General features: G+C 43.0%; 1 protein-coding gene across 1 annotated transcript in view; it reads right to left on the minus strand.

Annotated features, from left to right (window-relative positions):
* ITGA6 (integrin subunit alpha 6) overlaps positions 1-14,253 on the minus strand; it is an 81,060-nt gene that overhangs the window by 21,417 nt on the left and 45,390 nt on the right. The window contains exons 6-12 of the mRNA XM_015407256.1: positions 10,620-10,833; positions 8,599-8,792; positions 8,097-8,185; positions 6,262-6,389; positions 4,976-5,038; positions 4,648-4,709; positions 1,703-1,860 (exon numbers count right to left, since the gene is read on the minus strand). Coding sequence (XP_015262742.1) covers positions 1,703-1,860; positions 4,648-4,709; positions 4,976-5,038; positions 6,262-6,389; positions 8,097-8,185; positions 8,599-8,792; positions 10,620-10,833 — 908 coding nt within the window. The remainder of the gene's footprint in view (positions 1-1,702; positions 1,861-4,647; positions 4,710-4,975; positions 5,039-6,261; positions 6,390-8,096; positions 8,186-8,598; positions 8,793-10,619; positions 10,834-14,253) is intronic.

Raw genomic sequence — 14,253 nt, forward strand, 5'->3', positions numbered from 1 at the left:
TGCACAGGAACGGAGTTCCGGCTGGCTTCAGAGTTGGTCACACCCACTGCAGCCAAAACCTCTACGTGCGTGGCTACAGAGGGAAGGCCTGGAGAGTGACACCCCCCCCGGCAAATCTGAGGTGGATGGGCCAGGGGGGTCCTGGAAGGATCGGGGAGGCATTTAAATACCTCCCCGTGCCTTCCCCAGCCTGTCCAAGGGCCAGCTTGCCTGGGCAAGCCAAGGGAAGGCATGGGGGTGTGGCCTAATGTGCTAATGAGCTGTGCTGTCAGGGGTGTGGCCTAATATACTAATGAGTTCCTGCTGGGCTTTTTCTACAAAAAAAGCCCCGTGTGTGCCTCAGTTTTGGCCCAAAGGGTGAAACAGTGCCACAAAGCTGTTACGGTACTACGATGCCCCTTTTCTATTCACACAGAGTGCCTACCACCCTCTGCATCTCTCTCTTAGGTCCAGGACGTTGCTACCCTTCTCGTCTCTTTTAAATTCTCTAGGGAGCCACGACCATTTCACACCTCCGGTCCTCTCTCTCACTCACACAGACATCAGCAGACAGGATACCCCAGCCCCCTTTACTAACAGGCCCTCAAGCTTCACACTTCACTGAGTGATTGGGGTTGGGGGCTCAGATGCTGTTCCATTCACATGTTGCTACCATTTATTCGTATCTTATTTTACACATGCGCGCGCACACATATAAACTCGTATGGGTGTTTCTTTCCCTGAGACACACAGCCCACTGATTTAAATAAACAAGGAGTAACTTTTATTTGTGGTTTGAACATAACATTGAAGAAAATAAGGTAGATGTTACTATTCATTTCCAATTGAACTTTTGAACTGTTTCCCTATTCCCACAATTGGGATCCTTCATCACAATACAAAATTGACTCTTTTCAGCTAGCTCTAAGCAGCTGTTCTCCACAGTTTCACTCAACCAGAGACACTCTTTTTGCTCTCAACTCCCTAGCTGCCAATTCCCAAATACTCTCTCAACTGCTCTTTTCCAGCTTTCTCTCTCTAATATTCCATCAGCTCTCACTGGCTGCACTTAGGGAAACTAATTAATTATCCTCTGGCAGGAGATCCCGGAAGGGATTGTTGGCTGCTAAAGCTGTAGCTTTTTTTGGCACCACTAGGTGGTGAGCTATGCTTATTTTTAGGATGAGAATGCTATGACTTAGGGAGAGGCAGAAACTAATCTGTCTGTCTCAAGTATCTACACAGTCATGCCAAAAACACATATGCTCATTTACTTCACTTATATCCTACTTTTCTCCACAGTGGGGACCCAAATTAATTTTCATTTTTCCCGCCCCTCCATGTTATCCCCACGACAGCCCTATGAGCTGGTTAGGCTGAAAGTGTGTGACTAGCCCAAGGTCACCCAGCAAGCTCCCATGGCAGAGTGGGGATTTGAACCTGGGCCTCCCAGATCGTAGTCCAACAATTAGACCATGCTTGCTTGGGATGGTTTGTGTCTGGTTCACCAGGCTGAAGAGCAGGAGGGAATACAGTGCCGAAGAGGCAGGCAGGAGCGTAGGCCTGTCTCTCTGCCACAGCCACCTGTGCCTCAGATTCCCACTTCCTGAGCCTCTTGAGGCACATGAGCCACAGACCCATGAGGTATCCCAAAATCCAACTAAAAACACAAGGAAGGGGAAACATTCCAATGGATCAATACTTGCATTTGCACTTGTCGTACCTGTAGTACGATCTTATTGGTCACACACTCTTGCCTGTTCTGTCCCGCCAGAGTCACACTTCCACTGAATTGATCGGAGAGGCGTTCCACAAATTGCACTCTGGACGGCAAACCTAATCGCCGCCTTTCATTTTCCACGTCAAACGTATAGTTCAGAGCTGGGAGGGTTGCAGGGGTTGGGATGGAGGAACAAAGCAAAACCACCAGAAATAGTAAGGTAAGACATTGTGAGGGCTGTATTCTGAACTATGCAACCTGCAGAAAAAGTCACATGCTAACCAACAGGTAAAATCTATAGATATCTAATTCCAGATAATTGTTACTGGACGTGATGCCATACCAACAGATGTTGTGCATTAATCCACTCGGTTCCGTACTGTGCTTGGTGCATAAGGCCCTGCTACAGTAAAATGCAAGTTGGTAGGTGTGACAGGCCAGGAGCAAGGGCCCATGGATGGGGTGGAGGAGATGGGCTGGGAGATTCCCCAGAGAGACCTGGAGGCAGAGACGTGGGTCACTGCCCCCCAAAAGCGTATGTCCAGGAACTCCAAGGCTGGCTGATCCCTGCTGCTACAATGCAGGGAGAGGGAATGCCTTTGGGGTTGAGAGCCCAAGGGAATGGGTACATGGGATAATTTTGGGGACAAGCGCTCAAGCAGGTAGTGCAGAGGAGCTGGGGGGCATCAAGGGAGTGAAGGCAACTCCATCGGGGGTGCACACCCCAGGGTAGGCAGGAATAAAGGAAACTCTGTCAGGGCTAGTGAAGGTAAGCAGATGGGAGGGAGGTGAACTCTCTGCCTGCACCCCGGGAAATGGGAGGGAGGTGAACTCTCTGCCTGCAGTATACCAATGCTGTATAAATGGATTTGTTAATAAAAGTCTGGGGATGGCTAGAAGGACAACGCCTCTTTATTTTGATGGAACCCTACTGCAAGTGTCCGTCTGCTGCAAGTGTCTGTCCTACCCACATCATGTCTCCCCACCCCGACACAGCAGCCCGTCACAGAAGGACAGCGTACAGCAACCCTGAGCATGTTTAAAGACATAATATTAAGTTATTGCAGGGACACAGTGACAGACAGCACCAAAGGCTCCAAGTGCCAGCAGTGGTGAATGTTAGTTTTCCAAGAATAACCTTCTCAGTGATGGCACTCACATAACAGAACTCTCTCCCTTGAGATGTTCAGGAGGCCATTTTGCTTCTGGATTTTAAAAAATAATTAGTTAACATATTTGAATTCTGGTAGGCATTTTTTGGGGGACAGCAGCTGGTCCAGAATGCAGTGGCGTGGGTACCCCCGTGTCAGCATACATTCAACCAGTGCTTTGCCAGCTGCACTGGCTCCCAGTTGAACACTGGATCTGCTTTAAGCTTCTGGTTTTAACCTTTAAGGCCCTAAAGGGACTGGGGCCAATGTTCTTGCGGGACCACCTCTCCCAGTATGTCCCCCGAGGAGCCTTGTGCTCACAAGATCAAAACTTATTGGTGATCCCCGACCCAAAAGATGTCCGGCTGTCCTTTACCAGAGCCAAGAAGGCCTGATGGAACTCTCTGCCCAGAGACATCCACACTCTGCAGGACCTAGTCCAGTTCCGCAGGGCATGCAAGACAGAGATGCTCCACTGGGCTTATGGTTGAGGACAGCTAAGTTTTTTCCATCTCATCCGGCCAATGACCCTGCCCCATGGAGGAAGAAATTATATACTGCACTGCCATCAGAGACAGCATTGTAGATGGTTTACTGAACTACTGGCTGTTGATGTTTTTAACTAAATATTGTATGTTTTAATATGCTGTACATTGCCCTGAGACCTTCAGGGGGAGGGCAGTCTAGAAAGTAAATTAATAAACATAATAAATAAATAAATGTCATTCCTTTCTAGCTTAACTGTTATTAGAAATAGCTTGTATAGGATTGTCATTTATGTTGTTTAAGCCCACTGTATTACTGTTAGCTTCACTGAGGCTTCTTTGTTTAAGAAAGCATGCACTGAGATATAATAAATACATACATATTTGAACTGCCTTATCCATCTACAATATCAGTGTAACATCACAGCAGGTGGAACTGCACAGACACAGTGGTCTCACACATATGCATGCTCACTGACACACCTTCTTAAACATCTGTTGTTCTATATATTGATGTAATTATTAAGGTACTCTGGTGACCCCCTGTGGGGCATTCAAGGCAAGAGAAAAGCAGAGGAGATCTGCTATTGTCTTCTTACACCTAGCAACCCCAGTCTTCCTTGGTGGTCTCACATTTAAATACTATCTCTGGCCAGCCCTGCTTAGCTTTCAAGTTCTGATGAGCTTCAGCTAAGCTGAACTATTCAGGCTGCTTGTCTTCTTCAGGAAATTAAGTGATGAATAGCACAGTATCTGTGAAACTGTAAATTAACAATAATCCGCCCTCAGAACATGACGTCTTCATGTGGACACCCACTATGAACATGTGAGGTAAGGCGGTCCCTCAGGTACATCTGTCGTTCTATATATTGATGTAATTAATAAGGTACTCTGGTGACCCCCAGCTGTGGGGCATTCAAGACAAGAGAAAAGCAGAGGAGATCTGCTATTGTCTTCTTACACCTAGCAACCCCAGTCTTCCTTGGTGGTCTCACATTTAAATACTATCTCTGGCCAGCCCTGCTTAGCTTTCAAGTTCTGATGAGCTTCGGCTAAGCTGGACTATTCAGGCTGCTTGTCTTCTTCAGGTAATTATGTGATGATTAGCACAGTATCTGTGAAACTGTACATTAACAATAATCCACCCTCAAAACATGACGTCTTCATGTGGACACCCACTATGAGACTCCACATGATACTTATGGAATAAATGTGTCCACACACAAACATGTACCAGAATAGGATCAGAACACAGATTATTGGAATTCACCCACAGAACTCAGTGATATGCAAGTATGATAATATAACTTACTTATTGGGGGGCTGAAGTCACTCGGATTCGCGGTATATTCAAAACATGCTTTAACATTCATGCTGCAGGAATTCAAGAGCACAGAATTTACTTTAAAAAGTTCAGTAGGGTAAATATTTTGTTAAAAATCCTTGCACTTTCATGAGTAAATCAGAAATCATGGTCTATTTCGGGGCCCATTCTTGACAGCCAAAATACTTGCTATAAGCCCTGTACTTGGGCTACTACAACAGTGTGGGAAACTTGGCAGCCTCACTCATTCTCACATTGCCAGATTAACATGAAGATTTTAGAATTACCCAACAGGAATCTCCACATTGGTTTCTACATCAGGTCAATTTTGTCTGGAGATATCTCGATAGTTTTCTTAATGCTTACCACCGGCCTCGATCTGGTATATTTGAGGGGAAGAAATTATTACAGTTATCCAGTGTTCCTTCTAAGCTGAGTTAGGGTGAGCTAGCTCAGTTTTTCAGCCTCTGTCTCACACATTTTTTTGACTTACCTCAGGAAGGATGGCTCCAGAGCAAACTAATTTATGCAGTAGCCAAATCGCTCGCTCACAGCTTTAATGCCAGTAGCTCACAAAGTAGAATTTTTGCTCACAAGACTCCACAGCTTAGAGGGAGCATTGATTGGCACCATAAAAAGAGGAAACCAGCTACTCTGATCAATTGTAAAAGCATCACTAGGCCTTCCTCACAGGGCTATGGAGGGGCAGAGACAGCATGCTTTCTTATTGATTAGCATTGCTAATCAAGGCATTCCAAGTTTCTCTTTTTCACTGGTGACAAATAAAATAGTAGATCATTTTAATTTAAAAAAAAAAACTTAGCACAATAGACAAAAGCCAAATGACTGCATGGAGAATGGAACTGTGACTTCCCATTCCCTCTTCTCCTATTTATTATGCACAGAAGACAGGAAAAATCTTAATAATGATTCCCTACAGCAGTGGATTTGAGCTCTCACGGATAAGGTGGCAAATCTGCATGTGGACTACACCACTGCAAACTGCAGGTGGTAACTCACGTATAAAAAGATCTCTGCATACAAAAAAGTAAATGTAAGGAGGGAAAGATTTTAACCTTTTCTTCCTCATGAAAGATTAGCTTACAGCGTGTGGGAACTCCCCCCTCCCCCCAAAAACACCATGATCCTCCTTTGTAGTATGAAGTGGTAGATTCCAAGACATGAGCTTGTCACCTGTTCTGCTGACTGCCAGAATTATAGCCTAGAAGAAGGTTCAGAAAAGCAGAGTCAGCCTCTGACTCACACATTTTCGTGTGACAATATGCAATTGTGTGACTCACACATCTTTGCCAACACTTTGTGTTACGGCACACTCGAAACATCAGGTAACCACACTGGAAAGGAGAATGTCACTGCCATCTTCTGTTATACACATCCTCCCTCCCTCCCTCAGTGCTGCCAGTAACTTGCTATTGACTTCCGAGGCCAACATCTGCACACCACTGTGTGTGCAAATGTGACAGTAAGTGAGAAATAGACAGTCCCTCCATGAATGATCTAGAGATTGGGTCTTAACTGCCTCTCAGCCCCTTTTTACTCAAGCAACCCAATGAATAATAGGGAAGAGAGCAGGGAACACACCTGTAAACAGACACAGAATCTGAAAGTGATCCAACAGCAATATCAGGATAGGAGTTTCTGTCAAGATCCATGTTTCCAGTAATAGAATAACCAAAGAACGAGATGTCATTGGCTTTGCCATCGAGAATCTGAAACAAAACCAGGAGTATACAAGCTATTATGACGAACTGCATTAGATGATGATTATTATTATTATTACGACTACTACTATTACTATTATTAATTCAATTCATTAATCACCCTATCCCAGCTTATGCTGAGCTCTGGGCAATGTACAAAGGAGCAGAATGCCATAAAAGTACACAAAACATTAAAATTCAATATACAATTTGCTAAAAACTAAGAAGCCAGAATAAAAGATCCAAGATGGCATCCTGTAAATTGTCTAACCCTATTCTGGACTACCTGGCCATTTCCTGGGCAAGGGGAGAGGGAACTCAGGACAGAAATGCAGGGGAGGGTGCCAGCCTGGGAAAACCCGTTGCTGCCCTCAACCAAAAGCATAGCAGAACATCTCTTTCTTACCGGCCCTGCGGAATTGCATAAGATCCCTCCGGGCCCTGGTGTCATTTGGAAGAGAGTTCCACCAGGTTGGGGCCAGCACTGAGTAGGCCCAGGGATCACCAGCATATTGTTATCAGAAGAGCACAAAGCTCTCCCAGGGACATACTGGAGGAGAGAGTCCCACAGATATGTTGGTCCCAGACCGCTCGATACCAAAACCTTGAACCTGACTAATTAAACTACTGATTAAATTACTTCATCCCTGAAAAGAAGATTCTGTAAATAAGATGCACTAGGCAGAGGTGGGGGGAGGAATCAAACAAGATGGGTGCACAGAAAGGAATAAGGAAACTAAGAGCAATGGAAGCAGGAAAAGAGAGTTGTAAATTCAGTAGGAAACCGTGAGCAGTCAAATCCTACAGAGCCGTAGGGCTCTGGAAAGTAGACAAGCATTCCTCACCAAGAGCTAGTCAGGCGTCTCTCTCATCAGCATCAATTTCTGAAATATCTGAAGAAGTGAGCAGTGACTCACGAAAGCTCATACCCTGCCACAAATTTTGTTAGTTTTTAAGGTGCTGCTGGACTCTGGCTCTTTCCTACTGAAATTGTAAGCTGTTATGATTGATTTGCACACTTTCAAGAGTTTATGGATGAAGAGATACCGGTAACTGTTTCAGATTTTCTGTCTGCATAAACCTTATAAAATAAGAATAGTAGAATCAGTGGTAATTTAAAAGGTTGAGGGAGGATGAGAACATTATATTTTTAGAGGTCATTTTCATATATACATATCCAAGTAATTTGGGAATCCTAGGAGAAAAAGTAAAAATATCATGAGGGAAATGCACAGGACTGAGTCTTCCAACAAGTTAGGCTGCTTATACCTTCTATGAAGGGTAGTTTTAATCAAGTGAAATGTAAGGATGGCAGCCTTTGTACTGAATGAATACAGAACTGAACTTCACTCACTGGCCACTGGAACATCTAATTCCATTTCTTGATACTTTATTGCTGCTGTTTTCTCTAAGCCTGAGCTGTGGTCCCAGACTCCCAGTGAAAACCATAGAAAGTGTGGAAGAGTGCAGGGGAAGAAAGAAGCATATGAGAAAGGCAGCTGAATTAGACCTCCAGGAAGAAAGGAAGGAAGCAAGCATTGATGGAAGTCTGTCCCCCCCTCACCAAAAATGCTAGCAGATTTATGGGGTCATGAAGAGGGTGCAAGGTTGGAAGGAATAGAAACAAACACACAAAGGCAAAGAGAAGGTCAGCTGTTTAGGACATTGGGTATATGTGTAAGGGAGTTCAGAGAAACAGACGCTCTCTTTTATTACCTGTGCTGGTTTTATATTTATTCCGTTGTTGGACCCATGATATATATACACCTTGCCAAAACCGTCATACGGAGCTCCCACAGCTATATCTGTTTTTTTCAAATAAAAAACACAGGCATTCAAAAACGGAACTAATGATTTTAAAGCAATGCTTGTTTATCATTCAGTTGTCCAAATAAGACACTCTAAATTGTGTTTATAGAAACTGGTCATGGTAGGAAGCATAAAATAACAAATTTGAGACTGTTGTGGTTTTAAATCAACGCAACAGGAACAAGGTATACTAGAGTGCTACCATTTTTGACATAAATTTTGTAAGGCTATATTTTCAGAATAAATGAACTGTATCATTATTTTAAAAAAAGGAATTTGTACCACCACCAAAACAGTTTTTGTTGGATTCAACAACTGTGAATGTGAAACACACCCATACACAAAAACTCCCTGTATTTTCTCTTCAGTGCTAGTGAACAGAGCATAAGCTGATTTCCGGACTCCTTACCTGAATAGCCATCTTGATTAACATCACCAATACTTTCAACTGCAATTCCAAACATGGAGTCTGTGGTTCCATTGAGCCGAATCGGCTTTACCCCTTCCCATTTGCCTTGTTGGTTAATATAAACGTACACAGCACCACCAATTTCTCCATCCCTGTCAAAATATTGAGGGGCACCAACAACTATATCCTGCCAACTAAGAAGGGGAAAGAAACCAACAAAAGTATATTAGCGATCACTGAATAACTCAATACAATATATAGGGTTGCCATCCCCCTGATGGGGGAGGGGGGTTACCCACTTTTGGGGGGCCCAATCCACCACTGACCAGGTGGCCGGTGGGGGAAGTCTCAGCCACAAAGAGCCCTGTTGTACCCAATGTGCCCAGCGCAATGACATCACCCAAAGGTGATGTCATCACGCTAGGCACATCAGGCGAGGGATGCTCTAGCATTTGGGTAAAAACTCTACGATGACCATAGAGTTTTTTACCCAAATGCTAGTGTCTCCTGAACAAATTGCCTGACGCAGTGACTTCACTTCCAGGTGATGTCATCATGGCGCACACGCTTTGCATGCATGTCAGAAGACCCCGGGCGCCCTGCTGGGATAAAGGTATGACCAGGCAACCGTAACAGTATACAACACAGTGAGAAGCAGCAACTCAGAAAGGTTCCTTTTAAGCTATTTTAGTAGATTCAAGGAGAAAATGACCAGAACATTTTACTTACTAAGTTCTATGGTATTTTACAAAGTATATTTATTGGCATTCTGTTTACTTTTTTGTGGTCTTTGTGCATTTTGTGCCTGCAAAGCCCATCAGTGTGAATGAATAGGTGAGAAGACCCCCACATTATGGCATTCCACAAACTATTCAAAACTGAATTATCCAGAAGGGCATTCTTACACAGGTAATAGAACACAAACTATTCAAAACTGAATTATTCAGAAGGGCATTCTTACACAGGACTATACTATAATGGAACAGTTCAGAAATAAGCACTATAAAAGGGAAGGGGACTGTGGACTATATCACTGAGTATTGTACATGCTATCTGTTACTGTACATATCCTACCATGTAATTTTTGCATCTCACATGTCATAATACTTATGCTTTGTTTCAGATTTGCCTCAAATTTTTGCTTAGTTTCAGATTTCTAATCCTATTACGTGGTTTATTGGATGTTCCTTTGACTTACACTGTGTAATCCACCTTGAGTCTCAGTGAGAAAGGCAGACTATAAATTATACACACACACCAGATATATAGGCTGTTTTTACAATAGTATTCCAATTTTGCAGACATGGAATCAGGCATATAAATGTAACCTGTCCAAAGCCCAGTGTGAGAAAAGATTCTTGAATCCAAAGTTTAGTCCAGCTAGACTACACTGGCTCTCATTAGGAGAAAGATAAGGGTGGTTTAGGGAGAAGGTCTACTCAAAAGTAAGCCCTATTTTATTCAGTGGGGCTTACTTCTAGAAAAATGTTCTCAGAATTGCCGCCATAGGATCTTTGAGATATATCAGAAACATTCTCTCTGACGGTTAATGTACCATTAATATACTCTTTGTAGTAAAAAGAACTAACTCAGATTATGTAAAACGGAAAGGGGAAAGTACAAAAAAAAAATTACAGCACTTCTTGGAACGCAGCTTCAAGGTTCATTAATATTTTTTCTTTTGTTTATTTAAATCTTTCCCAATTAACAAGGAACAGCTCATTTTTCCACTTTACAAAAGAAGAGACATGTGAACATACATGAAACTGCCTTATACTGAAGCAGACCATTGGTACATCAAGGTCAGTATTGTCTACTCAGATTGGCAGCGGCTCTCCAGGGTCTCAACTGGAGGTCTTTCACGTCACCTACTGCCTGATCCTTTGAACTGGAGATGCCGGGGATTGAACCTGGGACCTTCTGCATGCCACGCAGAGACTCTTCCACTGAGCCAGAACCCCTCCCCTGAGCTACAATACAAAGGAGGGAACACACAAATAAGAGTCAGAGGAAAACCTTACTCATCATTGTTGAGGTCTACAACTGCCACATCATAGCCAAATGAAGAAGCCAGCCCCTCGCCTTCAAACATGTGCTCAAGGGTCAGCGCACTTGGAGTGTTTGGGTCTTTTTTCAACAGGACAACAGCTCCACTGTGGTTTGCTCGTGGGGCTCCGGAAACAAACGTCATATCATTTTTAGAAACGATACCTTTTCCTGAGTCCAAGGAAAACCCTACAACAAAAATGGTTCAGTTGAAGTGAACTTTACACTGTTGCTTGTCATGTGTCAGTAACTATACTATATTAAAGTGGTGGCTGAAAGGATTGGATATATACATGTATATTTGCATAATTTTATATAATACAGGCTTTGCCATTTTTATTTAGCTGCACACACTTCCAAAAGTCTGTGCCAGACCACTTTAATATAGGGATTCCCATGATATTATATGAATGTAATTCCTCATGGAGAATGGCCCATGCTCTTCACATTCTCTAAATGGCATTCATCCTCAAGCATATCAAGTGGGATTTTACTACTGAAAAGCAAAATCTACCAAGCATTGACACTGTACCTCCACATTCATTTTGATGGGATAACAAACACAGCATTACATGAACTGAGCCCTTAGATATTAAGCAGCAGTGAATTCATCAGCATTATTCTCAAACGGCCCATGAAGGAAATGTAGAAGCAATCGTCTACAATGTCAATTTTTTTGTTAAAAAATCTCAACTCTCGGGGGTAGAACTACATGTTATGGTAGTGTGTGATGATCCTGGCCACCTTAGCAGGGCTACTGTGATTATACAGTGCTTGGGTCCCTTTGGGGAGTTTGCACAACAATCCATCCTAGCCAACATAAATATATACTGCCTTTCCTTGGTTTAATCCTATCCTTCTTGAACTCTCAATTCAATGATTAATAAGGACTGATGCTTAGCAGAGGTGTCCTTCATGACTGCCTTAGTTTTAACTATTCCAGGTCCTGGAGGTACAGAGATAATGAGAAATTTCAGACAGATGATATAATCCGGAAGAGGAACAGTCCCCAAACGGTTTCTGGTCTGTCATTTCAGACAGAACCGTTTTAGAACCGGTTCCCTACCAGAATATATTTGTAATTTCACATACAAACGCTTCTGTCCCGTTTAGGAAACGGGGCTGAAGCGTTTTACCTGTCAACCGCTTACAAGTAGTCTTCAGTTTCCTCTCCCGGTTCCGGTGCGCTTTTTCCCGCCGTTTTTCGCCCGCGCGGGCGATCTCCGGCTTTTAAAAAAAATGTTTGCTTTATAGCGCTATAACGCTATAACGGAACAGCAATATATCAATGCCATTGGAATGCCTGAAGTGTTTTGTTATAGTGCTATAGCGCTATAAGGCGAACGTTAAAAAAAAAAGCCAGAGATCACCCGCGCGGGCGAAAAACAGTGGGGGAAAAGCGGTGCAGTCTGAAATGGCAAACTGCTTTACCGGAAGGGGAAAGCCATGTGTGAAATGGCAGCCCTATACCGGTTTACTCCATGATGGATCAAAAACAGCTTCAAAATGGGTTAAAAAGAGTAATGTGAAATTCCTCACTGTCTTTACAATTATACAATAATACTCTAGTTATGGAGGACATCTTGATACAGGAATACAAGTTTCAAAGCAGCCCAGAGTTGTCCATAACATGTAGCTCCACTCAGTTTAAGTTGTGTTAAACACAGTTCTATAATATATAGAAGTATCAAGGTGAACTTGAGCTCCATATCCGATTTTTATTAACATTCTGAAGCAATTGTCAGGAGAAACTGGAAAGGAAACATGATGCCCCAGCCAGTATTACCCTTAGATTCCTTCACTGCTGCCATTTTGACTGTCAGAGAAAGAAATTCATTGTGAGACGAGGTTCAGGTCAGATTCCGGTACTGATGGACTACAACTCTTTGGTGCTACTGTATTTTCTCTCCCCTATTGTGATGTATTTGTAGAGGGAACTAATGACTGGAGGACCACCAGTCAGATGACAAGGTTGTCAACCTCCAGGTGGTGGCTGGAGGTCTCATGGGATTACAACTGATCTCCAGGTGACAGAAATCAGTTCACCTCAAGAAAAGGCCAGTTTGGAAAGTAGACTCTATGACATTATGCCCCATTGAAGTCCCTGCCCTCCTCAGGCTCAAATTCTCCAGGTAATTCCCAGTCCAGAGATGGCAACCCTACAAGCGACCACTGGATCTTCCAATCTCTCCAAGGCCCCTAATCAGGGGAGTACCTAGAAAGTTCAAGTTCTAGTGCCTCTACATTTAAAAAAAAAGCCATCTTGTATCATAAAGACTCTCATCTCATTTGCATTTCTTCTATAGTATGCCTTAACTTGAAATGGAAATAACACATGGCACAAAAATGTCTGGAACTGAATTAATAAGGCAGCATGGACTATCATGTCAGAGGTCACAAACCTAGGTAGCTATTCGTCATCAAATCAGTGGGCTTGTCTACTCTGACACCGGGAGGCGGTGTTTTGTAGACAAACTGATCGGGGTTAGTATCAGACACACTCGTCATAAAAAGAAGACCTGTAAAATGTGAACGGAGACAGAAGATTCAGGAAAGGTAGACAGTCAAGTTAAGAAAAGAGCATCAGAAACAGAACCTGATGTGGTTACCTGTAATACAGCAGAAGCTTACCAACACAGAGTACAGACCAGAAAACAAGAGAAATCGAGACACTAGAAATACATTAACCAAGGAAAAGCAGCAAAAGGATGTCTACAGACGACAATCAGAAATGTAAACCTATGAACATTTGTTGTGATACAGCATTATTAGTAAACATCACAAAAAGGCCATTGTCACATTTATTTTTTATCTTATTCTTGGCAAACTGAAAATGTCTTTACATTACCTTCTCAAATATTAATAATAATTAACCATATTAACTCACACACACTGGTCTGCTTAAGTGCTGTGTAAACGCACTACAAAGAATTGCATGAAATCTATATTCTGAGCCACGCTCGCTCAGCAAGACATAGATTAGTAACCTGGAAAAGCAAGTTTGAACTGTATGAAAGACCTGGAGAATGTGGGCAGGGAAGACTATATTTGGAGGCATATGACTACAAAACCGCCAAACTGCACGGTGCCATTCACTTTCTTCATTGTTTGCGCTGCCAGGAACTTTGTTACCCTTCATCACAAACACTGCACAAATTGTCATTCCTGTCAATCCACATTCAAAAGCAGGGCACCCAAAAGCATGCCTTGCAATTGACAGGTTTCACACAAAATCATTCTGTGCACCTATTAAAGCATTGCAAAGAAGCCTCTGAAGTTACCCGGCAATTCTGGAACATTATTTTGATGCATTCACAGCAGATATACTATGAAAGCCAATCCCAGCCACCAGAGTCCTGCTCAGTGACAAATTCCACAGACTTTCCTGGGCTTTATGCTTGAAGTCAGGACTACTGATCCATATACAGTACTTACTGTGCAACACAATTATGATGACACCAGAAACGTTTACAAATCCTCATCATCTCTCTTAAACGTCTCGTTACACTATCAGCTCATTGAGGTACCTCTCCAGAGTACCATTTTACACCTTTGAACCATCCATAATTTAAGAGGAGGGCACTGAACAGCCAACTATTAGCTTACACA

This window comes from Gekko japonicus, unplaced genomic scaffold (assembly GCF_001447785.1).
Source record: "Gekko japonicus isolate JY-2015 unplaced genomic scaffold, Gekko_japonicus_V1.1 scaffold66, whole genome shotgun sequence".
NCBI classification, from domain to species: domain Eukaryota; kingdom Metazoa; phylum Chordata; class Lepidosauria; order Squamata; family Gekkonidae; genus Gekko; species Gekko japonicus.